The following is a 26,904-nucleotide window of genomic DNA, read 5'->3' on the forward strand; positions in this document are numbered from 1 at the left end:
TTGGAGGCTGGTCACAAGTCTCCGTGCCCTTGCATTCATACATCCTGCTTTGGATAGCCTCAGGCTTTCCTGAATCAGATCCAACTCCCCAAAATCAAGAGAGTCGGTTAAAAATGTCAAGATTGCCAAAGGCAGAGAAAATCTCCCTTATTCTGGGGATATGGGCCTTGAGGGTGCTTTGGGGTCCCCTGTCAAGGCGCTTCCGTGCAGCTGTCGGGAACAGGTTTGTTTATTCCAATGCAAGCTGGGATCCTCCTGCGGATCCCGGCAAGCGGGGCCGGGGAGGAAGGCAAGGCTGGAGATCAAAGCGCATGTGTTGGCAATACTGGGAGGCTTGTGGGATTGGATGCTCTTTGACCTGCCCCTATGAAAGCTGAGGGCCCCGATGCACGGCGTGCGATGGAGGAGCCGGGCGATGAGCTGAGCTGGTGGGCAGCAGCTCCGGGAGCAGCCGGGCAGCACATGGAGCAGCGTAACCCAGCCTGAGCCAGCAGAATCCCAGCACAGCTCCGCTTCACCAGCTCCTTCCATCCCGCAGCCCTATCAGGCTTGCGCGCTGGTAATTAGGATGTTTGCTGTCACTTCTATGGGCACGACAATGCATATTCATCAAATATGTAAATTAACGCATTAAGCTATTTGCATAAATCTTCTGGATCCGTGAGGCTGATGGAGATGAATTGCTGCGAGAGCAGCTCTGTAAACGATTCCCCGATACGCCGGTCGCACCAGGGCCCTGCACGCTCTCCGTGGGTGCTCCAGTGATGCAGAGCAGGAGCTCGTTTGGGTTAATTAGTGCGAGCAGTCCAGGCGTCATTACCTCTGGAGCAGGATTACAGCTGCGTTTGCACAGACAGCTCTCAGGTGGCCTTTCCTCTTGGGGGGGAGGATGGGTTGGAGGGGTGGGCAGGCTGGTGAGGAGTTATCCATGGAAAAAGCAAAGATGCCCGTGTGCCGAATGTGCCGGAGGTCTCCGGTGAACGGTAACACCTAACAGTTTGCTTGGGCTTGCTCTGGGCAGTGAGCTTCCCAGCAAGCCCCCAGCGCGGCCACCGCCTCCGACACATCTGGTTCTACCAAAAGGAAAATTCAGAAGACCTGTAACCCTTGCCTGCAGTAGCTTAACAATACCTCCGAGTATCGCTTCAAATGCATATAATAAGTCTGAACTAATAAAGTAACGAGTTTATGAGCTTTTTAAAGATTTTTACTAGATAAATGGAGGGCCTAATAACATGATTCGATTTCTTAATGTAAACAACATATTTGCTGGGGCCTCTTAAAATATTCCTAACTTTAACTGCAGAAAAGCCAGCGTAGGATTTATATTTCTGGCTGCTGGAAGCTCTGGCTTTCATTATCTGTATAGGCCGCAAATCCAATTATGTAATATCATTGAGATAAGGCATGTAATGTTTCACGTCTAATTGTTCTAACATGCAAATTTTTTTCCGAAGCCGGCGTACGTTAGGATGAAAGGAAGGCGGGGGCTGTGTTTCACGGGTGTGGGTTATGCACATGGAATCAACCGCAGGCAGTTGGATGTGTTGACCTGTTTCTGGCTCTGAGAAGAGAATCACAAGGTGATGCTAAGCAGGATGCTGGGTTTTGGGTGAGTAAAGTGCTGGTTAAATGCAACCGAACAGCAGCCCTTGCCTGGGTGAGGAGGCCTTTGTATGGCTGCAGAATATTTCGCTGATCCAAGCATCACGACTCCTTTTTTGCCCAACAAGGCTCCTACCATGGGGCTTGATATTCCCTATGCTTTGGTGTGAATGGGACTCCTTGAGCCTACAGCCTCCTTCCCCTCCCCAGCAAACGGCTGTGAAACCAGCATGTGGGCTGAATGTACCCCCAGCAGACAGACTATGTCTTGCCTGGCTACCAAGCCAGAGCACCTGTTCATTCACTGTATTGGATCCAAATTTCACACTCATTTTCTAGGTGGTTTTCATCCATAGGTAGGAAGGAGACCGCAGACCTAAGGAAGTTCTGGTACACCTTGTTAAACTGTAGCTTGCACGCTTTGCCCCTTCTTTCTGCCTTTAGGTATTATTGTCACTGTCTCTGAACATCTTTGGACGCGTCTTTGCTCATCCAAGACTCTGTAGACTTACCTTTTGAGCTGGCTGTGTTCTTGTCCCTTCCCATGATGGAGTCCCATCTTGCCTGTACACCGAGGTCTCACAGCCAGAGCAGGTGAGAAGAAGAGCAGGCAGGGCTGGAAGACACTCAAATCTGTTGCATCTTCAGAATGCAACCAAGGAGCACGTCCTGGCATGGGAAGAGGATTGTGTAAATGGATGTCACCTGGGAGACACTAGTCTTCATCCTTGGGGCCAGCACAGACGCTCACATTAATGGTCACCCATGGTAGCAGCATGCAGTAAATCAGAGGTCTTCGTGCTGTCTGATGATCTTTGGCTTGTGCTCAAGGAGCACTTGGTTTCTTTGGAAAGGAGTGGAGAGGGGATGTGTATGGATTGGTGACTTTTGATGGCCTTGTTTGTTGACTACAGCACAAGGGAACATGGAGATGAGTCGAAAAACCTAGCTGCTTTTTTTAGTAGTATTTCTATTTTCCATAGTGAAGCTGGCCGGGAGAATTTAAAACGATCAATTTAAGCAAAATATTGGGATTTTTTTAGGCTGATCCACTTGGCGTGCGTGAACTTGTGCTACACATTGGATGGGAAATGCAGGCAGAGCTTGCTTCCTCCCTAGCAGCCTCTCAGCCCTTGCTTTTCCTTCTGACCACGCGCACCGTCCCTGCTGGGTTGTGGTGCTGCTGTGGTGTCGGTGACACCGTCCAGCCGGTGGTTCTGCTCCCGGTATTTGGCTCTTTTGAGGAAGTTTCCCACTAGCTATCTTAGAGCTACTGGGCATTGTGCTCTGGATGTGAATAGGTCCCATTCAACCTTGTTTTATTCATCATCAGCAAAGCATGAAATTACAGTGGAAACGCTAATAGATTTCCGAACAACTTAGTATCTACTTGGGTGAAACAGTTATTTGTTGACTAATTAGTAAGTTAATTGTTTTATACTTTATTGAGGTCAGGTTGCTATTTTAATGTAGAGGGAGGTGGTGGGTGCTCTTCTAAACAAGGCTTTGGTTTTATGAGCGGTTATTGTCATCGGTTGGGCTAAAGGAGTTTAGAGAAAGGGTAATTTCACCTCCAAAAGGAGCTTTTCTCCAGCTGTTTGCTGTGTACCGAGCCAGGATCTGAGCAAACTTGTGGTCCAAGCTGAAGTGCAAAACGCACGGGTGACACATGCGTACCCTGCGAACGGCTTGGACCTTTCGGTGGGCGAGGTGCCCCCAGTTGGACCTGTAATCTGGTGTTTGCTTTTGGAGCTCTTAGCAGTGTTCAGGCACGCATGGAAAGCTCTAGCCCGGAGCAGCGCTGGGTGCAGAACCTGCTCGGGGGCTCTGCGCTGACCTCGCAGACCCTTCGCAAGTGGGGAGGAAAGGGCTGGTGTTGCTCGGAGCCGTACCTGGAGTTTGCTGAGGAGCATGGGTCTGCCAAGAAACGGTGAGGGCCTTTGGAATCCTGACCATCTCTCATGATGTGGACACCTACCCCGTGCTCTGTTCTCCTGCCCGCTCTCCGGTGTGGAGCTGGGGGGCGATGAGCTGTCCCCAAGAGCCAGGATGAATCCTGCTGGGGTGCTCAGCTTTCTCAGTGACCCTTAACGGGGCAGGCTTCTCAGCAACCAGAGCTGCCTGCAAGCTTTGGACACGCTAATTAAAACCATTCCTGACATAAAAAAAAAGCGTTTTGCAGGAAGAAAGGAAAGACCTCTCCTTCCTGGAGTTTATGGTTGAATGTATGAGTAACTTGGCCTTGGGTTTCTGGGGCAAGAAGTCTTTGCCCTGGCTTGATTTATGTGATTTTTTTTTTTTAAAAAAAAAAAAGTTTCCTGCCCTCCTCGTCCTCCTCAGTAGTTTTCTTCCCCCTTTCTCCCCCCTCCCGACCCTGTGCTCATGGCCAAGAGAAGTTTCTGGATTTAGAAACAGTCTTAAGAGATACCCATGTGTGAATGGAGGCAGTAGCGGACCATTGGGAAATTGGTCGCTGAGAAATGGACCCTGGAATGACTCCTCCAGGGTCATTAAACCATATTTCTTTGAATATTTTTTCCCTCTTCCATCTTCTCCCTCTTCATCCTCCTCATTAGGGCTTCCTGGTAATTATCTTCTTTGGCCTTTCTCAGTGCAGCTCCAGAGCTGTGACGTGAGTTGGTGAGTTTGTGCCTCTTCTTGCTCGCCCTGGAAATGCAGAGATGTGGGTCCAAAAGCTCTGTTCCTGCTGTCACACTGTCTGTCTGGCAACCAGAGCAGTTTGTCCTGGTGACAGCACCAGCGTGGCCATGCAGCTTTAGGCTGCGCCGAGACCTGCGGTCGTACAGAGGGATGTGCAGCTAGATCCGTCCATCCCAGGGCTAAATTTGCCCAGTTTTCCACTCTTCCTCTAATTTAAAATCGAACTGGAAATGGCAGGGTGGCTGCCATGAAATACAAACTGGTACCAGACCATTGAAAAAAAAATAGTAATCAAACAAAATAGGGCTTAAACTAGCCAACAAACCCCATCTTAGTTGCCTTTACTTTTTTAGTTGCCTTTACTTTTTTAGTTGCCTTTACTTTTTTAGTTGCCTTTACTTTTTTAGTTGCCTTTACTTTTTTAGTTGCCTTTACTTTTTTAGTTGCCTTTACTTTTTTAGTTGCCTTTATTTGTTTTATTTGCCTTTATTTTTTTCAGTTGCCTTTATTTTTTTTTCTTCCCTGGAGTGGCCAGCTAGCTTTTAAATCTTGGCAGTGGGACTTACCTTGCTGTGCTGTGTCCAATAAAGCCTTCTGCATGCATTGACTGGCGAGAACAATCCCTGGGCAGCCAGCGAAGTGCAGTATTTTCGCAGCCTGCATCCCAGTGTGACTCGGATGTTTCACGCTGCCACCTGAGCTGGGACAGGCTGTGAATACAGATCGTGCCGCTCCTTTCCCTGTGTATCCCAAGCTTCTTGTTGGGAAAAGGGCCCTTGCTCAGCAGCCATCAGGGAAGGGGGAGTTATAAAAGTTTTATTAGTGAAGCAGAAAGATGTTGTCATCCTTATTGTTCCTTGGGAAATAAGAGAAGAAAAGATAGATAATGTTTTGCCTCTTTATTAAATTGGGAAATCATCTATAAAGCAGAAGTGTCTTTGAAACCGAGCCCCGGTGTCTCTCATTAGTGCTGAGTCAGCAGCATCCAGCTTGTCAGATGAAGAGTTTGCACAATGAGGGGCTTCAAAGGGGTCCTGTTATAGCAGGAGGGGCACTGGAGAGCCCTGAAGGAACCAAATGTGAGGTGAGAAGACCAGAGCCACCAGCCCAGGCAGTGCTGGACTCAGCCCCTCGCAGTTCCTTGCAGCAATGCCGCCAAGTGCCGATATTCAACTGTGACCATCCACAGGCTGGAAAAACTCAGCCTTGGGGGGAAGCTACCTGCCTGGTGGGTAGGTGAGAGCCTCTGCGTGCTTGGGAGTTGTTGGTAGGACGCTGAGGGATAGCAGTGAACCGTAAAACGTCCTTAAAAGTAGCAAATCCAAGTAAAGCTATTGCGGCTTGGAATGTTTTATCATGTCGTACGCCAGGGCTATTAGTCCCCTTCTGTGCATCCGTCAGGCAGCGTGGCAACTAGCAGCGAAGTTTTATCAGATATTAAAACTGGCTTTTGAAATTTCTCCTAAAGCAGAATGCTAAATCAACCTCTTCGCAGTGTTGTGTGGTTTTCTTTTTTTTTTTCTCTTGTGCTGTTTCCTGCCTGGCAGCTTTACCTTCTCTTCCATTTCTCTCTCTCATTTTCCATCAGCTCTATCTGTAACCATTTGGTGTTTTATTGAGCATGAATGAATGGTGATGCCTTTTGGATGAGTGATATTTTCATCTGAAGATGCTTGTTTAATATAAGCCTCTGCTCAGCTGTTATCCCAATGGTGGCTTGTGTTTACCAACAGATTATTTCAACTAGCTCGAGTTTGGAGGCAATTTAATTGCATTGAGAGGTTTTCTCCCGTTCTCCCACCTCAGCAAAAATTCTGCTTCTCTTCTGGTGGGACGTAACGGACCTGGAACGCGATTCGGAGGCGGCGTGAGCTGTGTAAGAGCTACAGCATTGCTCCTCGGGCTGAGTTTAAGCTACGCTTACCATATGCTACCAGCCTCTGCTTTAGGTAAAATAGGGGTGCAAATGATAGCAGCTCCGCGGAGCAGAGACCGTAATCACTCAAGCTGTTGCCGTGTGGGTCTCTGTGCATTTGGGAAAAAAAATTTTCCCCCTGTGGGAGGAAGTTATGAATCCAAAGTCACTAGCAAGGGTCTGGGTTTACCCTTGGTGCTGTGTGCGGGAGCTCGGCTGTTGGGCACAGCGATGGATCCCCAAATACCTGCTTGCTGCGAGGCATTGCTGCCACCCCGGGAGGTTCCCTGGGCTGTGCGACAGCAGCTGGACCTGGGAATTCTGGAATGTGCCTCAGTTGTTAGAGATTTGCGTTTTGTTTGGCCCGAGGTTTGTCGCAGCCATTCCCTGGAGGTCTCTGCTCGTTGAGTTCACCCTGGAGAGGTTTATGGTTATTTTTTGGCACCGGCGATAAGCAGGCTGCTATGTACAGCCGTAGTGAAGGCACCCAAAAGGCCAGCGAGGGCATCATTTGCCCCGTCCCACTGGGTGCGAGGCGGTGGGGGGGGGACCAGCTGCGGGCCAGCAGTGCCACTTGCTGCGTGACGCATGGCATGGCAAAACCAGAGCGATGAGAGCCATCTGGTGTGTGCCACACTCCTGCGATGCTCCTTTGATCCTCCCAGGCTCTTCTTCGCCTGCCTCTCAATTCATCCTGCGCTCTCTGATCCCACCTCGGTCCGCTGTGGAGCTGGGTTCCCATCAGTTCTCCGAAGCTGGTGATGGAGGGGAGAAAGGAAATCCCTGCCTGGAGATGGACTTTTCTGTTTGTGCCCAGGCAGAGGACTGAGTGCTCCAGCCAGAGCTGAGTCCCTTCAGAGAGCCCTACCTGCACCTTACACCGCAGAAACGGTATTAGACACCCATCAGCACACCCAGACGTCCCCAGGGTAGCACCCTGGGAGCTTTTGGGAGGCACAGGTCTCTGCACTGGCCCACAGCCGTGTTAGGAGCAGGGGAGGAGGTGGGATCACATGTTCCCCATGGGCTTGAGATGGGCTCTCCGATACACATTTCCATGCCCTGGGAGCATTGTGCATCCTAAATCCCCTCTGGCTTGTTCCTTTCTCGCTCTTCATGCAACAGCTGGTGACGGAAGGGGCTGGAGCTGGACATCGTATCCTTCACGAGGTGCTCAGCCTACCAGGACAGCAGGCTCCGGCACCCTCAGTCTGTACCGTAGCGCTTAGGGAAGCCAGATATTCATGGCAGTAAATGTTCCTTTGGTGCAATGAGTCCTCTGGGGTCCCCCTGCCAAAATCAGTGGAATTGCTCCTGGGGAGAGGTACTGCTGTCCAACGTGGCCTCGAGCGCTCATATCGACGTCTTCATCCCCTTCTCCACGTGTACCCCACGCGCGGTAATTTCCTGCCTCATCTGCTCCCTTAGGGTGTTACAGGAGCACGAGTTAATGAGGCTGGTTTGCAGAGCGGTGTTAATTCTGGGCTGTCCCCGCCGCTGCAGAATTTGCATCTGGCCGGCGTTGTCCATCTCGCACTCGAGCTGCCAGCCCTCCATGAAAAGGGCTGTGCTTCCAGGTCCCCTCGCCAACAACTCGTCTTGCAAACGAGCATGGGCGGCTCGCGCCCTTCAGTACGGTGGCCGGGCTGGCGCGGGGTTCATGGCACGCCGCAGCCGGCTCATGCCACTCTCTGTGCCGCCGCTCACCAGCCACGTTTCTCGCGAGCGGGCCGCGCATCTGCATTAATTTCGATGGCTTAATGCGGGGAGCTCGTCAGCTTGATTTCCCCCGTGGCTGCGGGAGTCAGCTGGGGTGCCGGGGCCTCCCATTAGCGGTCCAGCCCGCTGCCAGATGGTGGGTGATGGCTTGCGGAGGCTCCAGAGCTGACATGCCCCATTGTGCGAGGACACAAAAGCAAGCTGGGATAGATATTTCCCCTCCACCACACTCCCTTCTGCTTTCATTTTCCTTCGGCGCTGTCACCCTCACAGCTAATTCCTGGAGCTCTCTTTCTTTTTTTCGTTTCGTGGTGGGGAGGGCTGTGAGGTTGCTGGGGATGTTTTCCATGTGGATGCTCCTGCCTTGTCCCATGCAAGTATCTTATGGACTTTGCTGTTTCCTGTCTTTTATTCCCCTCCAGAACGTGCGTGTGGTGTGCGCAGCCCCGTGTGTATGCACACCCACACGAAACCTCTTCTGGGACAACTTGGTCATATAAATAAGTTATCAGGGTACCATAGTGGGTATCCTGGGGAGCCGTTAGGTGCCACAAGGTTTTGTTAAGATAGATTTAATCACTGTGCGGGATATTTCGGGTGTCCCAGCAGTTTTTCAGGTCTCTAACAGCCTGTGCTACGACTACCCGTTTGTTACTGAGTTTTCGTCTCTTTTGTTAATACTGGAGCGGTGCCTGTTTTGGGGTGCAAGTGTTTTTTCCGATGAAGATGCACGTTTCAGGAGAGGGAGGACTGATTCCCCAGGCTTGGTGCAGGAGGGGCTGAACATCCCTGCGGAGGCCCCCTGAAGATCAGGCTTACGGGGCCTTGGCTCCGATTTCTCCAGTGTGCTGCAAAACGCCGCAAAAAGCTCAAGTTCAGAGCTCAAAGTCGGTCAAAACGCCCCTCTGCAGCCCCGCCGTTCAGGCACAGCGTTTGCCCTCTGCCTGCTCTCTGAAACCCACATCGCTTTGCAACGCCGCCGTGTGACGCTCAGCTCGTGTGAGCATCCCGAACCCTTAACAAACCTTAATTAAAACAAAATTTCTTGATGGCAGGGAGCTTAGGTGGCTAAACCCTGGCACCTGGGTGGGGAACGTGGCTGGGAAACCAATGGGGACAGCAAGTGCATGAGCAGGGATGGGGATGGAGGAGTCCCAGGTGAGATCACTCTCTCTCATGGGTGCACCCAGCCAGCGAAGCCGGGCAGCATTCGCAGAAGGGATGTGGACACATCTGTCCTCTCCATTGTAGCCGGCCAGTTGCAGGTTTGCTTGGCTTTCCCATCACTGAAAGCCTTTGAAGGCAAATATCAGTATTTAAATGTGGATTGCATGGCTGCTGGAGTGCCCAGCCTTTCTTCCAACTCTTCTTCCTTAGGCAGGAGCTGCGGGCACTGAGCCCTTCTCTAGGCTGGGCGTCGGGCACTGGGTTTCTTGTAAAGGTCTCCTCTTTTGTTCATCACACTGAATTCTGCTGCCGGGGGTTGTTTGGAAGCATGGGTGCGGAGTGATGGAGGGTGTAAGAGACTTGGTGCATCTGCAGAGGGTTTATCTGATGGTCTCCACAAGCCCACAGAAGAGTCTGTGTCCCCCAGTCAGGGGACTGCTGCTCAGGGAGCCTGGCAGCCTGCCCACCCTGAGCCGCCGCGTTTGTGCGTCCTGAAACTGGTTTGGGTGAAATATTTGCAAATTCCACAGGAGGAAATAACACAGGCTCTTCCCATCTCCTCCTCCCAGCAAATCGATAGAGCCCCTCCCTGTAGCCCTGCGAGCTGATAGTTATCATGTTACGCCTCGGGAATTACGCTCTTCAAAGGCTTCCTGAGCCTCACTGCCCTCGCCTCATGGTACCCAGGGCTTCTCATCATATCCTGTTCCCATAAACAGTACCAAAGGTCTTTGAGAAGAGAGGATAGATACCAGGGTTTGTCTAACATAGGATAAAAAGGCAAAAAATATATTACTATCTGAAGTATATATGTGAATACCTTAGGAAAGGGTTCAAAGCTGAAATTTTGTTTTCCTTGATGGCTTCTTTTAAAAATTCCCCATAGAAACTTGGTGATTTCTCCCTGCCAGTCATAGATGCATGTGCAAAATACCGTATCTGGTTGTGACACAGTACAGAGATGGGGTGATGGCAGGTCCCCGATACGTCGGTCTTCCGTAGGCGCGGCGAGGTTATCTTTCTACCATATAGAAACCTGCTGTTATAACCCATTTTACATGCAGAAAACCCACACCGTGAGCGCAGCCCTACGTGGCGTGGCCGTATGTACAATAAACCGTGCGACAGCCTCGCGGTAAATCAGCGCATCTCCTCTTCCAGTTGGTTTTCTTCCTTGACATGACGTTCTGGGACGTTCTGGTGCTGGTGGGACACCACCGCCTATAAGACCACAGGCACTGCTGCTCAGCACGTGCCAGTAAGGATGCGCTGAGCCGGGAACGGCACGGCAGGATGGTGGGAGAGTTGCCTCCTTGACCTGCCACTCTTCTCCTGCCACCTCTTTTCAAGGAGTCCTCGAAGGTAACGAGTTTAATTTGATCAACCGGGCCCGGGGTGAGGTGTCGCTGCGAGTTTGGGAGATAAACCTCTGCACTTCTTGTCAACCAGAAGCCAGCCCTCCCTGGAGAGCTGTGTTTTTGGGAATGTATCCATGCTCCTCGGGTTTGGTGATGGTCTAGTGATAGTGAGGAAGATAAAGATGATGAGATTTGTGGTTTGTAACTCTGCTATCTCTTTCTTCCTCTGCGTGACCATCCTCCCCCTCCTTCTTAACCGTTCTGCTGTGTCCTCATTTGCGTCTGTCCATATGCTTTGGGATGGCGATGTGTCTCCCAGTAGTATTTAGGATGGGGAGGAGAGAGGACTCGCTGCAGGGCTGTGGAGGTGCTTTTGGGTGGAGCGACTGCTTGTGGAGCTGGCGTGGAATATAAGCTCTTTGTCATGGAATGGGGGTGTTTGGCAGGACCTCGACTCATGGAGTCCAGCCCATGTTAGCACCTGTGCTGTGCCATACATGCACATAACGTGCACGTGCACGCACACTACTGTGTGTACGCTGACAAGAGATGCTGGGCTACAACCTCAACTACAACCAGGCTACAACCCCAACTACAACCAACCCAGCAGAGGCGCAGGAAAAGACTCAATGCTCTCTGCCTTGTGCACAGAAATACAATCCCCATCTCCTCCGAGCTCTCAGAGAGAAATCGGTGAAAACACATCAACCCACACGTCCTCTACGGCAGGGCTGATACGCCGGAGCTATGAACTTTCTCTTTGAGGTGGTAATCGTTTGGCCAGCAGCCAGGAGCAGCGGCGGCCGCCGAGGGAAAGGGGGACTTCCAGAGATAAGCTATTTTCAGCCAACGGGGTTTCTCGCCGCGAAATAAATAGAAAAAGGACGAGCTCTGCGTCTGCGGTCGTGTGTCCTGCTTTCGTGGATTTGGCCTATTTTCTGAAGAATGGCTGTAATTCAGCTTGAATTTCCCCTGGATCGCTGCCAGCAAAAATAGGAAGCTGTTGCCATTGCCAAGGAGCGAACAGGAATTTCTCTATGTAACTCAGCCCCAGGGATGAGATGACAGCTAACGGCTTAGCTGCTGCTAGGGGGAACAGCAGACCTTGGAGGAAGCTGGGTTTTCTCAGGGTCATGGTGGTTCCATCCTTTTTAGGTCTTTGATGTTATCACCTTCAGTCTGGATCAGGTAACATCGTGACACGGTGGCTGTGCTCACCGCCAAGGGACTGAGCAGAGGAGCGCTCAGCGTTTTGGAAGAATGACTTGAATTCGAGTGAAATTCAGGTTTAAAATGAACAGAAAGGAACTTCAGAGCGGTTCTTTTGCAATGCTAACTCCTTGCCCGACTTGCTCTGCATCCTCTGGCCTCTCTTCTCTCCTCCCCATGTGCGCAGAGGATGCCGAGTATTTCCCCTGGAAGGGTGTGAGGCGGCTCCTCTGTGTCCAGCGATGGAAATCAGGCCTTTCGTGATTGTTTTTCTGTTTGAATAACTTCTTTAGTCAACGTGTGCACCATTTCCACCTCTGTTTTGTTCCTTAGTAAAGAAGAGGGCACTTTATCATACTCAGCATAGAGTACGGATACGGTGAAAGACATACTGTTCCGAAGGATTTGAAGTTAATTTCCGTTGGACAGAGAGGCCGTTGTTCGGGTTACTCCCTGTCGAAGGCAGAGCAGCCGCCTTTCTCCTGCGCTGTGGCTGCCTTGGCTCTGCAGAGAGCCTTTACCTTCTGTCTTTGCGCAACTCTTCCCACATGGACGGACCTGCTGGGGGGTTTGAAGTCTGTAATCATAGTCATAGAATGGTTTGGGTTAGAAGGGACCTTCAAGATCACCTCATTCCAACCCGCCTGCCACAGACAGGGACACCTTCCACTAGATCAGGTTGCTCAAAGCCTCATCCAACCTGTCCTTGAACACTTGCAGGGATGGGGCATCCACAACTTCTCTGGGCAACCTGGTCCAGTGCTTCACCAACCTCAGAGGGAAGAATTTCCTCCTTATATCTAATTGAGATTACCCCTTATCCTGTCACTACGTGCCCTTGCAAAAAGTCCCTCTCCAGCTTTCCTGTAGCCTCTTTAGGTACTGGAAGGCTGCTAGAAGGCCTCCCTGGAGCCTTCTCTTCTCCAGGATGAACAACCCCAACTCTCAGCCTGTCTTCATAGGAGACGCGCTCCAGCATTCAGATCATCTGCGTGGCCTCCTCTGGAACCATTCCAACAGCTCCATGTCCTTCCGATGTTGGGAACCCCAGAGCTGAATGCAGCACTGCAGGTGGGGTCTCAAGAAAGCAGAGTAGAGGGGCAGAATCACCTCCCTGGACCTGCTGGCCATGCTAATGTTGTAGAGTCTCAGGGACACAGCTGAGACTCCAACCTGCCTGACGGGGCTGAGAGGTGCATCTAGGTACCACGAAGTCCATCGTGTCTGACTGCCAGATCCTTAACGAAAGCCTGAGTCTCTCTCCACGCTGTGCTGGGGTTTTTGCGAAGTGCTAAGAGATGCTTCGTTGTGTGCTCTCCAACACCTTGGACCACCAGATTTGATAAGAAGATGCCTGGCATCATCTTGGAGGCATCCTCACCGCCTCCAGGCACTCAGCCAGCCCCTGCCCAAGGGAATATCTCGGTCTGTACAGCCAGCACCACCGTACACGGGCAGAATGGGCTGTAGCTTCATTTTCCTATGGTCTTGGTCATCCCAGCCGTGCAGGAGCAGCGTGACATCCACGGCTCGGCAGCACCGAGCGCTCACTGAGCTCCCTTGCCCGGGCAAAACTCCCACCGCGGCGGGGCTGACCCCGCTGCAGCAGAAGGGAAAACGAAGAGTAAATTACGCGGCGCTGGTGCTGCTCACTGTGCTGTCGGCCTGATAAAAATGGCACCTTGCCCAAGTCTTCTATAAATCACAGGTTCCACTCGGAAAGGAGTTTTCTGTGGTAATTAATGAGCTGGTATAAAGACATTAAACAGGGAATGTGTGGTGATAGAAAGGCTTGTCATTCACTGAGCCATCTTCCCCCATGTGAATAACCACGAGGGAACAAAGGCCAAACTCCTTATAGACTGAAGTGCGCTATCTCTGATAGCTGGGAACGAAGTAATTCCCTGAAAATAACAAAGGCACCGGGAAATACATTAGTAAACTAATTACGAGAGAGCTGGTAAAAACAGATGCTGAAAATCTGACGCTATTATTGGTCTGATTGCTAGCAGAAAAATGGGGGCTGACAACAAAAAAATTAAAAAATACATCTCACTTAAAATTCATTAGCCTGTAAATCAGGACAGCTCCCTGTCTGGAAGCGGGACTGGTGGCATTTCCATGGGCAGTCGTGATGAAAAGCTTCCTTTCCTTCACCTTTCTGGATTCCGCCGTCGCCTCCGGAGATGCCGAAGCGAAGCGTGCACTCGTTGGCCGGCACAAATAGACAGGGATGGCCGCTGGCTTTGCAGACCGGGAGGTCTGAGCAGGGATGTTTCTACCTCGAGGTGCTGCAAAGGCTGCGGTGAGACGGGATAACGCCTCGTGCTCAGATGGCTCGAGCTGATAAAAAGCAGGATCACTTTGTCTGTGCTCGATGTTGGAAGCAGTTGACTGCGAACAAAGTGGTCCAGGGCCAAAAACGGCTGTGCAGGAGCTTCCTCATGTACCATCTCCATCAATATTTGGGAGAGGGATGGAAAACATTGTTATTGTGCAACGAATCAAAACAGTAACTATGTAATTTGTCTTAATTGTATGTGTCGGAGTAGGAAAAAAAACACGAGGAGCTCCGGATGGGAATCTGGCAGGAGAGATCTGCCCGCTGGCAGCGTGCTCCACGCTTTGCTTTGCCCTCGCTGAGCCAGCCTCTCCCGGAGGCTTGTGGGACAGCTTGCCCCTCTTTTTCTCCTTATTTCAGGAGTCTGCAGGAGTCACTTAGGTGAGATAAATCACAGGTATTTGGCAGAGAGCACATGTGTGCTTCAGAGCAAAGCCTGGGAGGTGGCAAGGTCCTGAAGAAGCCCGAAGTGGGGTGAGCTGTGGGTGCAACAGGAGGGAGCATCTTCTTGCCATGCTGGAGGTTTCAGGATGGGGGAACCTTGTGCGATGCTGGGGTTTCCCCCACTCAAGAAGTCACCCCGCAGAAACGCAGGAGCCCTTCGTGGTGACTCGTGCCACCGGGCAGGCGTGACGGCGGCCAGCATCACCCCCTCGGTGCCGGAGCGCTGTAATGATGACGGATAACCTTCTCCCGCGCTGCAGAAATCACCGGCCCCATATGCAGCCCGCCCAAGCAAATGAAGAGTTGTTTATGACATTTAATACTCCCCCGTCCTTCCAGCAGCAGAGCGGCAGGACCACAGGTTTGGCTTCACAAATGGTCGCCTCAGGATACACTAAACGCTGTCATGAGCCAGAGAGCAATTTCGCCTTGAAAAATTACTGCAATACTGCTCCCTGATAAAGGTCTCTCCCAGCGCTGTCGCCCTCTTCGCTAGAAACTTCTTCTCTCCCTGAAACCAATCTGAGGGTGCTGACGGGGCTGTTTATTAGTCGGTTCCCCTGCAAAATGAGAGGGTGCTGGAAGGTGAATGAGCACCTTGGGCTGTTGGCTGTGCTGCTCTGCGTAGCAGGTGATGCGATGGGATGCTGCCGCGTGCCTGGAACACGGAGGGAAGGGAGGAATTTGCTCCGTGAGATTGCCGGGACGCATCTTTCAAAGTGATTTATAAGGAGCGGCGTTGCCTCGTGGGCAGAGCGTGCCGTTGGCACTCGAGGGATGACGTTGGGTTTAGGCTGTGACCCTGGGTGTCACTTTGTGTGCCTCTCCCTGTAAAATGGCCGATATGTTTATAGGAAAGGTTTGAGGATGCTCAGACAGCCCTGGGTGCTCATTGGGCTTCCAAAAGAGCGTTGCACCAGGGCTCGCTGCTCCCTATTTCCAGGCTGGAATGATTCCTGGCTGCAGCCACGGGGCAGGAGGTCTTGGGGCTGAGCGGGCAGCGTTTGGGCAGTGCTGCTGCCCGAGGGAAAGCGTGACAAGGGCCAGCTGCTTTTGGGGGTTTCCTCTGGCATAGGCAGCTCCCCTTGGGCTCTCTGTCCTTAGACAAGATTGCGAGGGTGGTGAGGTGCTGGGCGTCAGGGATGCTCCCTGGTGTGCTGCTCCGGGACGGTGTGGGTGCAGTCTGTCTCCAGAGGGATGGCACTTTGTGAGCTTTATAGAAATTGTGAGATGTTTCCGTTTAAGACAGCCCTTGGAGTGTATGGCCCCAGTTTATTTCCATGCGTGGTGCAGAGACTGCATTTATCCAGGCAAAAGTCTTGTCTGCTCATGGGAGAGAACCCCTGCATCAATAACTGGTAGAGTTGTTGTTATTGTTCCAAAACACAAGCTATAATCAATACCATAAATCTACTAAATGTTCTGGGAGACCGGTTTGGAGGCGTATTTGATTGTGCAGGAGAGGCTGGGGTGTGCTGGTGATGGGGAACATGTTCAAGGCAGCCTCACAGAGAAGCGTGGAGTGACAGCACGGACATTTGAAGGTTTTCCAGGTGCCACAATAAAGTCCCTACAGGGACCTTTGCAGGAACAACCCGTCCTTCTCCTCCCAGTCCTGGTCCTTTGCTCGTGCAGGGTGGGTAGAGCAACCAGGAAGCCCTGAAGCACGTTCCCTCTGACCCCGTTCCTCCCGCGATCCGCGTACAGTGGAGATGTGCTCCTGACCTTCGGGGGATATTTATCATCCCTACGCAGGAGCAGCCCCCACAGGGCTCTGTTTTTTTTTCCACTTGCTTCTCAAAGCACCAAAACAAACAGTAAATCACGGGGACTGGTGGAGCCCATCAGCGCTGTGTGTCGCGGTGTGGCGGGGCGGTGACTTGGGCTGCGTTTGGCTCGCGGTTATTTCACGTCTTATGTGAAAATTGGGAAGCCATAGTCCTAGGTCAGGCAGCAGTTTGCTTCCTGGGGGACTCGAGTCACGAAGCAGTAGGTTGTTTTTTCCCCCTCCTCTTGTAAAATATCTGTTGCATGTTTGCTCCCGTGGGCAGCTGCTGTGTCCCACTGTGAGGCATTAGCTCGGTTGTCTCCCTTTCATCCCCATCCCACGGGTTTAGGACAAGGGGGAAAAAAACCCAGACCGGGTGGAGACTTTGTTCTTCAACCAGGAAAGCCTGTCTGCTGGAATGTCTTCTCAATCTTGTTTAAATTATTTCACTCAGCTTTGATTTGAGTGGGATAACGACGGAGACACGAGGATGCAAAACGCAGAGAAGGTGGAGAGCCTGGACTGTCCTCCGTCCCTGCTCTGAGCAGTCCTATCAGCTCCAGGGGGAGAAGACAACAGCCAACATGAAAGAGGAATAAGCATTTGTTTGCAAATATTGCACGTGAAAAATGTGCAGGACGGACCCTCTTTTCCCTCTACATCTGCCCAGCACAGAGGGAGATGAGGCTTCTTCCTCCCTCTCTCATCTCCCCATGTGTTTTGGTTCCTCTTAAATGAGCTACATTCTTCCAAAACGTCTTCCTTGCTTCAAACCCTCCTGAGTCTTGCAGCCCGTTTTGTTTGGAGATCTGAGGTCCAGCACGGACAACAGAGATTCGGGATTTTCACCCTTCTGATTAGCGGGCAGGGGCAGAGAGGATTTTCCCCCGTGCTGGGAACGGCATGGCTGCTCTTTAATATTTCCCTCCTTCTCTGAAGCCGAGAGAAAGGCGATTTTTCTTCCCTTTAGATGTGAGCGAAGGCCCCCGCTCCTGCTACTCCTGGAGAATTAAATAGATAAATGGGCGGTGCTGTTGTTCACGCTTCACTATGCACAAAGCAACTTGCATTCGAAATTGGGCTCATGGCAGTTGAGCAACAACCGCGCACAATGGCATCATTAGACACGCCGGGCCGGCTCGCGGGCGCAGGGGCTGCTCTGCAGCTGGAGTAGCCACCGGGCTCTTGTGACGTGGGGCTTTTTTTTTTCTCTTTATAAAAATGCATTGAAAAAAAAGAAATACAGAGAAAGAAGATACGGTGTCTTTTTCTTCAAGGCTTGGGAAAGCATCGTTGTTTGGAAACAGGGGGAAGAGAGGAGAGGATGGGATTTGTGGTCTCCATACATGCCTCCCATCTTGTGCCGGCTCTTTCTTGCAGGGAAATCCTCCATTTCCAGAATGCGGAGGGGAGAAAATAAGGGACCTGTGTCTGTGAAGCCTTCACCTGCCGACTTCCTTGAGAATATTGCCTGTTAGATTGCTGACTTAATGGTGAAGGTCTCCTAAATCAGGAGGGAGTGGAAGAAGATGTAATCCCACTGCTTGCTTTGGGGCAGCAAAGGTGTTTGGGAAGGAGTTATGGTGCCAAAGAGGATGGGGGCTTAATAAATCTCACAGATACTGAGGGCTGGTTCTGCTGGAGCTGTCAGCCTGATTTGGGAGTGGTTTAGGTCTGGGTTTAATGGGCATGGTCGTCTTTGTGTTTTAAAAATGACCCTGACTTCTGCTGACCCGAGGGGAAGTTCAATTTTGTTAGTAAATTGGAAAATTCAGAATGAAAATCAGCTGCTCTCACCAGCGTCAGGATGGAGCCACTCGTGGAAGGGGTCGGCTCTGCCCATGGCCTGTTCTCTTGCCCTGGGCAAACCATTTGCCTCCCAAGCTTCACCTTCATCAGTTGTAATGGAGCTAATGAAGGGTGTCCTCCTTGGCAGGGGTGTCTGGGAGCCCAGGTACTGGAGGCATGTCCCCATTAAACTCTTGTTGCTTGTTCTGTGTTAACTTTGAGGCATTGTAACCATGTGCCTGCATTGGAAGAGGTCTGAACCTGTTAGAGTGAGTCCAGAGGAGGGCCACAAAGGTCATCGAAGGGCTCAAGCCCTCCTGGTATGAAGACAGGCTGAGAGAGTTGGGTTTGTTCAGCCTGGAGAAGAGAAGGCTCTGGGGAAACCTTCTAGCAGCCTTCCAGTACCTGAAGGGGCTACAAGAAAGCTGGAGAGGGGCTTTTGACAAGGGTGTGTAGTGACAGGACAAGGGACAAAGGCTTTGAACTGAAAGAGAGGAGATTTTAATTAAATCTAAGGAAGAAATTCTTCCCTCTGAGGGTGGTGAAGTACTGGAACAGGTTTCCCAGAGAAGTTGTGGCTGCCCCATCCCTGGAAGTGTTCAAGGCCAGCTTGGATGAGGCTTTGAGCAAACTGATCTAGTGGAAGGTGTCCCTGGCCTGTGGCAGGGGGTTTAGAACTAGATGACCTTGAAGGTCCCTTCCAACCCAAACCTTTCTGTGATTCTATGAATTTAGCAGGTTAGTGGCAGAAATGTGGCGAAAGGGTCTTTGCTTGTGAGCTGTTGTTTGTGAGCTGCCTGGCGTCAGTGGTGATGAGGATGCTCTGCTCCTCCCCAGCATCCTCTTGTGTCAGAACCAACCTGGCTATCAGTTTCCCATAAGTAATTTAAAAGCAAAAAGCAACGTGATTGCAGAATTTGCTGGGCTTCCCGCATACTCTTCTAACACCAGGATTGGCGCTGAACCTTTCAAGTCTTCTTCCTCCCCTTGTGCCTGCCGTTGATAATAATGTTTGTGTTTTAATGATTCTAACAGGCCTGGGATTTCCTTTGACATACCAAGTTAATGTTTTCTTTTTCTATATCAAAACTAGGTCAATCTCCAGCTTAGCACTAATGCTGTACTGAGCAAAAAAGGATTGGCCACTAATGGTTTCAATTTAGTTTTTCATGGAGTAAAGAAAATTTCACTCGATACCTATTTTCATTTTTATTCCATTGGCCTCTCCATGGGGCCTGTTAGGATGGAGAGAGTATTTGTGCTTCGATTAGAGGAAACACAGCAAATTCGTTTACCAGAACAAATCCTTCGTGAATATGGATGAGGATAAGAGTTGCTGCTCACCGGTGCTGTGTCCATAGGACATGCCTTTGGGGACAGCGTCCTGGTGAGGGCTAGGTGATGGGAGATCCTGAGCATGGGGTTCTCTTAAGGAAGAACCTCATCTGTGATCCAACCTCATCGTATTTGAGGTCCTCCATGATACCATATGGGGAAGAAGAGATGAAGAGTAACTCCTCTCCCTCATGCATTTGTGTGGCTGTAGACAACTCAACCTGAATCTAGCCTTGGACAATGGCTTTGGGAGATGGTGCACCCATGCCTGCAGCGTGGGAGGGCTGCTAGGACCATTCCCCATCTGCTGTGAGCCCATTTTATTCCATCTTTCCCTGCCTTGTGCAGGTCTATGTGTACCGTGGCCAAAATCCATCAAAATCTGTGATGATGGCAGAAGCTCTGTGACTTGGAGCAATGAGTGAGTGTGGTCATGACTTCATGGCTTGATGACTACCTTACGCTCGCTGTGCGTGTGGACGGTACCGTGCTACACACGGAGATGGCAGAGGGAAGTTTAGTGGGAACAGGGTGACACTCAGCACGTCTGATGACAGTAAAAAGGCACCTGGGGCAGCACCAGTCCCTCCGTTGGCACGTGAATGCTGCGCTGCCGGATGACAGGGACCGTGGGCAGCTGGATTAGAGGGTGCCACCCCTCTTAGGAGCTGGTGGGTGAATATTGTGATGCATGTATTTATTTTTTAAATGATTGCGGCCATTAGCATAGAAATGAGATGCGGCTCCCTGGCTACTGGCCAACCCCACCGGGGCTGGTGTGCCGCTCTTCTCCGCGGCGGCTGAAACAACAGTGCCCGGCTGCTAACGGGGGGCTCCGGGCTTTTGCTGCTGGAAGACGAGTGACAAACAGGAGCAAACAAGTTGCTGTATGAGTTTGTCACAGTCGGTTGGGACGTATATAAAAATCTCACGTGGGTCAGCAGAGATTTAGCCCCTCGGAGCGATGCCCCGTAAAGCGGTTGCGCTCCCATCCCTCTCCTCTCCTTACTCCGGGTGATTTATTTCCGGGCTGAAAACAGCGTCCCGGGCAATCGCTCGCCTTCAAGTTTTGTCGCTGTTTTGCAGGAGATGCTGCAAAAGCTTTTGTCTCTGCAACTGTAAATAAACTCGTAAAACTGTGTTAAAAATAGCGTTTTGGAGCTCGGCGCATGAATTTTTAATGCATCTTCTGCAAGCCAGCTGGTCTTGGCAAGGGTCACAGTGCTTCCTAGGCATTTAACATAAAACTGTGCTTCAAAGCCACATTATAGGGTCATTGAAGAGCAATATTTTACTTAACATCCTCATAACTGAATTATTTATAACTTTCCATGTTTTATTCATGATAAATATTAATACTAGTGTCTTTAAGAGTAGAGGTTATTGCTGCAGTTCTACCTGTAAGAGGTGATATTATTGAAATCGAGGAACGGGGATGAATTCTGTAGCCAGCAGAGCGAAGTCTGTGCCGGGGCCGTTCTCATTCACACCTCCCTCTTCTTATCAGTGCTGTCAGCCACCGAAAAACCTCAGTGCTGAGCATCTGTATGTTTGAAAGGAATTTTCCTGCAGGCATCTGAATCTCTTTTTTTTTTTAATTTCCTTTGCTTTTTTTTCCCCCCTTATTATTATATTTTCCTCCCCCCTTATTTTCCCCCTTATTTCCCCATTCTCATTAATTTTTGGATTCATTTTGTGGTGAGAGTTTGTAAGCTTTGATTGGAAGATGCTCACCCTGGCCTGGACCTCCAAGGGCAGCCTTGAAATGTTCTGCAGGCTCCCTCCAGCTCTCCTGCTGCAAGCACCTCTGGACCTCCCATTTTTTGAAGCATCCTTTGCCACCTTGGAAGGGGAATCAGCTGGTGTGGGAGATCCCCCAGCAGCCTTTGGGCTCCTTCCCACATGGCTGAGTGCTCTGGGCCATGAGCAGTCTCATTTCAAGGCTAAATCCATATGAATTGGATAAATTGCCAGTCCACCATTGGGCTCCATTCCTTACCAGAGAGGATATTTGCATTAGCTTTCATCTCGGGAAAGGGAAATATAATTTTGTGTGATCTTTTGCCTCGTGCTGGTGCGTTCCCATCTGGCTGGAGCATTGCATAGTCACCTCCCAGTCCTGCTCCCATTGGTGCATCCCGATGCACCAATGAGGGTGCTGAGGCACTGGAACAGGTTGCCCAGAGGAGTTGTGGATGCCCCATCCCTGGAGTGTTCAAGGCCAGGTTGGATGAGGCTTTGGGCAACGTGGTATAGTGGAGGGTTTCCCTGCCCATAGCAGGGGGGTTGGAACTAGATGATCTTGAAGGTCCCTTCCAACCCAAACCATTCTATGATTCTGTGATTCTATGTGGCGTTGGTTGTCCGTCCCACCCTCACGGCTGCAAAACCTTCCCAACCCTACGGCCCGTGCAGGGCTGGGGCTGTGCTCCATGTTCCTCCATCATCTTAACAAATCTGCAGTCAGCGGGTTGAGAGCGGTGGCTGCAGGAGCAGCGCGGGTTAATGCAACACATATTTAATGTATGATTGCTAATGGCCATCTCCCATCTGCCTGAGCCCAACTGGAGTTTGCAGATGAGTGATTAAGCTGCCCTGACACATACGCAGCTTGTTCCTTTGCAGAGGTACATTCATTACACTCGACGCACGTAAAATTTGACGAGGCATTCTCGCTGGGGAGAGGGGTATTTATCGGGCTGGGGTGGCAGAGCAGGGGGCTCTCTTGGAGTTTATTTTGTATGATAATGGGAGAGATCTTCCCGCGGATGCGGCACTATAAATGAATCATGAGCTAAATAACCACTGGGATGTTTATTAGCTTCGAATATGTTTATCGCAGAGTCAACAGGCAGCACCTTCCAATTAATTAATAGTAATAATTACTGTATTATTTATGTAGCTCTAACACCATGCCAGATACAGCTGTGGCTGTGCTGAAACGGGCTGGTCTGCGTTCATCCTGCGTGGGCACGCTGAGGTTTGTCGTTTGCCGTCGGGCAGTCCCAAGCCCAAAAGCCTGGGTGAGCTGAGCTGCTGCTGAGCTCGTGGCAGCTGCTCTTTCCGTCAGCTAAAGCCTGTTGCTCCACGGCACGGGGATGTAACCGTTCCTTCTGCGGCGCTGGAAGGCAGAGCGTGCAATGAGCTGGAGCACGTGCCAAGCAGAGATGGAAATCAAGGGCTGTAAGTTTTACAAGGGTATGTGGGAGCTCTTTTGGTCAAAGTATTTAAGCAAAATAGTCAAGCTGTGCACATCAGAAGGATGTTTACAGCAGATGAGACATTAGCAGCAACAGCAGGGATAGACGTCTCTTCTGGTGTGAGCTTGGATCCAAAGCCTGCTGAAGCTGTTGAGAATGACGTCCGATAAGTGCCAGTGCATCTCGCTGCCCCCATAGACCTTGCTGTGGAGCATGTGGGTCATGGAGCACTGTCTCCTGTCCTGGTTGCATCAATCAGTTCAACGTGCAAAGGCAGAAGTATAGCAAGAACTTGTCCCTAGTCTTGTTTCTCCATGCAGGAGGTTAGGCTGCAAACCAGCCTTCTGTTCTGGCATTACAATCCCATTTGCCGTCTCTGGGAAATCAGGGTGTTTCTAGGTTTTGTGAAGTTGTTGGCAGTGGATCTCTTCTCACATGTGAATATTTTTGTCTCTCTTTGTGTCTTCCAGCGATGTCCGACTTTCACATCCACCCTCAGAACGCAGTGGTGGAGGAAGGTGGTGTAGCCAGATTCCAGTGCCAGATCCATGGCTTGCCTGAGCCGGTCATCCTCTGGCAAAAGAACCGCATGCCGGTCAACACAGACAACGAAAGGTAGGACATGTCCAAACCATGTAGTGCTGTCCTTTCTCCAGGTGCAAAGAGGTGGCCAGGCTCTTGCTCTCCCAGTTGTGCTAGGACACAGTTGATGGGGGCTGATGGTCTTGGCCAGCTTTTCTGCCATGGAAGACTGACAGTTAGTGTGGGTTGTCTGAGCTCCTTCTGGCCAAACACCACATACAAATACTGCGTCTCCCAGGAGAGGCAGATAAAGCCCGTTAGTTGATTTTGGAGGGGGCAAGGGCTTGCATGCCCTATCCCTGGAAACATTCAGAGTCAGGTTGAGCGGGGCTCTGAGCAGCCTGATCTAGCTGAAGATGTCCCTCCTCTTTGCAGCAGAGGTGGACTAGATGACCTTTAAAGGTCCCTTCCAACCCAAACTATTCTATGATTGACCTTTTGTGATCAGCCCTCCTCCACCCAGCAGTCCTAGCAGAGGCAGGGTAGCTTTGGCATCCATCATCCCTCCGTGACTCCATTTCATTCAACTCTTTCCAAACCAGATCCATGACTTAAGATCTTCCATGTGGGTCCTGAGCTCTCGCAAGCTCTGAATTACACCATGGCCGCTACGCTTTCCTTCCCAGGTGGCAGGGAAGCTCTGCAGAGAGCATCCCACAACGCCTCGGGCTGCCGTTTCCCATGCAATCCTCCTAAAGAGAAACCCCAGCTGCCCCCCCTTCCCCAGCCCAGACCTGGGACGGCACGTCCTCGCTTCCTCTGTTTGACAGGCTGCTCCCTTCGCGTCGGAAACGTCCCTCATCACGGTTTGATCCTGCGAGAGCGGTGGGGCCCGGCGGAGGACAGGTGGCAGGAAACGCGCGCTCCGTGCCGGCAGCCTCTGGTGGTCCCAGCTGCAGCTCGGGAGCTGCACAACCGGTGGTGGGAGACAATCGGTCGCAGCACACCTCAATCGTGAATTGTCGTCTGTGCGTCGGGGATAGGTGAAACCAGGAAGCTGTAAATATTTTCCTGAAAGCCCCTGTTCTTAAAAATGTTGGTTCTGCAGCAGAACGTGGTTGGGTGCTTTGGAGGCAGGAGAAAACACGAGGGCTGGAACAATGCCTGACCTTTTCAGCGTTGCGGTGAACTTACAGTAGAAGGACCCAAGAGGCCCAACCCTGCTGTGGAAAACTGCAACTGTCAGGTTTTGTTTTTCCTTGCGTTTTTCATCTGAGCTTTTTTTAGCCCAGCACGGGGTTGATTCGTTACACTTGATCTCCTCTGAAGGCTCCGTACTCACACAAGTGCAAAACTGGGGATGTGGCAGAGCAGGGCAAGTGGTCTGAGGTGCTTTCAGCAGAAGTAAGAGCTGCTGAACCAGTCCTGATGCCTTGTGTGCATCCCAATGAGATGTTACAGGACAGGTGAAGTTCCCTTGAAGTCCTTCATGCATTATTTCTCCTTTCCACTTGAGCCCAGGGTCACAGGGAGAGGTGGTCAGAGATATGGCAAGGATTTGAGTGTGACCAGGACTTCTTTTCTCCAAGGCTGAGGAACCCCAAGGCTGAGGAACCCCAAGGCTGAGGAGCTCCAAGGCTGAGGAGCTCCAAGACTGAAAAGCCAAGACTTTTCTCCAACCCAGAGAGCCCTGAGCTTTGCTCATAGCCACTGCTTCTCCTCCGGGGCATGGAGCTTGCCCAAGACCTGGAGGACATGGGCTTGGAGCAGTTTCCCTACATTCAGTGTCCTGATTTTTAACAGATTTGGCTTTTTGTAGCAGTGAAGTTACTGGGGAGGGTTTTTATTGTCAGCTGAGTAGATTAATCTCTGACACCGAGGGGCCTGGGTGATGAGGGTTGCTTCTCTAACTGAATTGGATTTCTGCATTAATCACGCTTGGTGCATTTCTGCGTATAAAGTGTATATAAATTTGTATGCCGAGTCTTGCACTTGGAGGCTTTGAAGGCAGAATAATAGCTCTGGAATTGAATCTTCTAATGCTGTGGGCAGATTGTTAACAAAAATGAAGGCTTCTGGTGGTATAATTCATCCAAAACAATGGGCATTTTCAAGTCCCAGAGAGATTGCAATCAACTTGGGGACGTGTAAAACTGATTGCTGTCACGCTGCCACCGACACCGAGCGGCGCGTTCGGAACCCAGCGCAGGGAGCGGGTTATAGGCACTTAACCATATGCTGATATGGAGAGAGAGATTCTTCATCTTCCAGACGGAAATGGATTATTAACTCATCACAGTGTAATGACTTACTACCAGCCAATTTAAGCACACAGTTGCCAAGCAACCTGTAATGTATGTATACATGTATGTGTGCGTGCATGCACGATTTAAGTGTACCTATGTTTTAAATACATAAAATATTTATTGATGTTTATGTATGCCCACTGGATATCTCTTTTAAACATGCCTTTCCATGCATTTGAGGTTTTAAGATGACGTGGGTATGAGTCCTGGAGCTGGGATTGTGGGGCACGTGCTTCCCCTGGTGCGTGTCCGTGGTCACTGTGCTTCAGCTGATGAGCGATAGCCCCCACGTCAGCTGTGTTCACGTGCAAACGCACCGCCGAAGCTTTTCTGCGGGTCAAATAAGAAGTGCCTACTTGTAGCCTTCCAGCAAAAGTCATCCTTTCTCAAGGATGCATCGGCAGATAAAGAACGGGAACATGCTCCCCTGTAAAAGAAGACCAGAGGCTCCAGTATCAAAAAAAATAAAGGACTGATGCAGGGATAAACGTGGGCTCAGCCTGCGTCACTGGGGTGCCATCGAGGATGCGGGGAGCCAGCCAGCTTTCACAGCATGTCCTGCTTTGCAAGTTTTTCCTTCTGTTTTTTCTCTTCCCGCAGGTACACGCTGCTTCCTAAGGGCGTCCTCCAGATTACGGGACTGAGGGCAGAAGACAGTGGGATTTTTCACTGCGTTGCTACCAATATTGCGAATGTGAAGTTCAGCCGAGAGGCCAGACTCACCGTGTCAGGTTAGTACCGGTAAACACCGTCCTGACTGTCCTTCTGTCTTCTTCCCACTGCTGTTCTGGACCAGGACAGTTTAAGAGAGCTTCAGGCCAACAGCATGGAGAAATGTTCTTCTGTCCAGCCATTACATCTTCCTTGTTCTGGATCATTATGAGTTCCTGCCAGATCAGTCCATTTGATAGCAGATAAATCTGCCTCTTTGCCTGGAAATTAGCACCAGTTTCTGGGTAGAGGGAGGACGGTGAGAAAATGAGTTACAGCAGCTTTACATTAAATAAGTTCTTTTGGAAATGTGGAAGGTTCGTCATTTCCTTATGAGACCTGCCCACTCTGGATGTAATTGCAGCACACAGGGTGATCAATTATTTATCTAATGGGGGAATTATGTTCTGTAGCCTGGTAGCGTTGCATTGTGACCGAAGCGGGCTAACCTTTCTTTGAAAGACGAGAAGGAGAAACCTTGAGCACCCCAGGCTGAATTGTGACCTGGTTCTCCATCCACATTTAAAGTCAGTGGTTGAAATGAGTTTTCACCTCTGAAAACTCCAGCCGAAGGAATGACGGTGCCTTATGGTCTCCTCTCCAAAAAAAAGGGCCAAAATCACATACTTGCAGTTTGGTTTCATGCAGCTGGAGGCAGGATGTGATGAAGCTATAAGGGCAAACCAAAGCAACCCACAGCCGCGCTTTGCGCGTGCACGAGTTTGGCCTGTTTGTGAAAGCGCACGGAACGGCACGTGGAAGTGATGACCCTGGGCACAGGGAAGGCAGGAGTAGGGTGGGAGTACACTACGACGTTTCCATAGCTGTGCTGCCCTCCTCTCACCTGCCCATCGA

At 50.8% G+C, this 26,904-nt stretch overlaps 1 protein-coding gene across 1 annotated transcript in view; it reads left to right on the top strand.

Annotated features, from left to right (window-relative positions):
• IGDCC3 (immunoglobulin superfamily DCC subclass member 3) overlaps positions 1-26,904 on the top strand; it is a 107,641-nt gene that overhangs the window by 39,434 nt on the left and 41,303 nt on the right. The window contains exons 4-5 of the mRNA XM_086620556.1: positions 22,981-23,125; positions 25,939-26,069. Coding sequence (XP_086476682.1) covers positions 22,981-23,125; positions 25,939-26,069 — 276 coding nt within the window. The remainder of the gene's footprint in view (positions 1-22,980; positions 23,126-25,938; positions 26,070-26,904) is intronic.

Source organism: Tauraco erythrolophus, chromosome 14 (genome assembly GCF_009769465.1).
Source record: "Tauraco erythrolophus isolate bTauEry1 chromosome 14, bTauEry1.pri, whole genome shotgun sequence".
NCBI lineage: Eukaryota > Metazoa > Chordata > Aves > Musophagiformes > Musophagidae > Tauraco > Tauraco erythrolophus.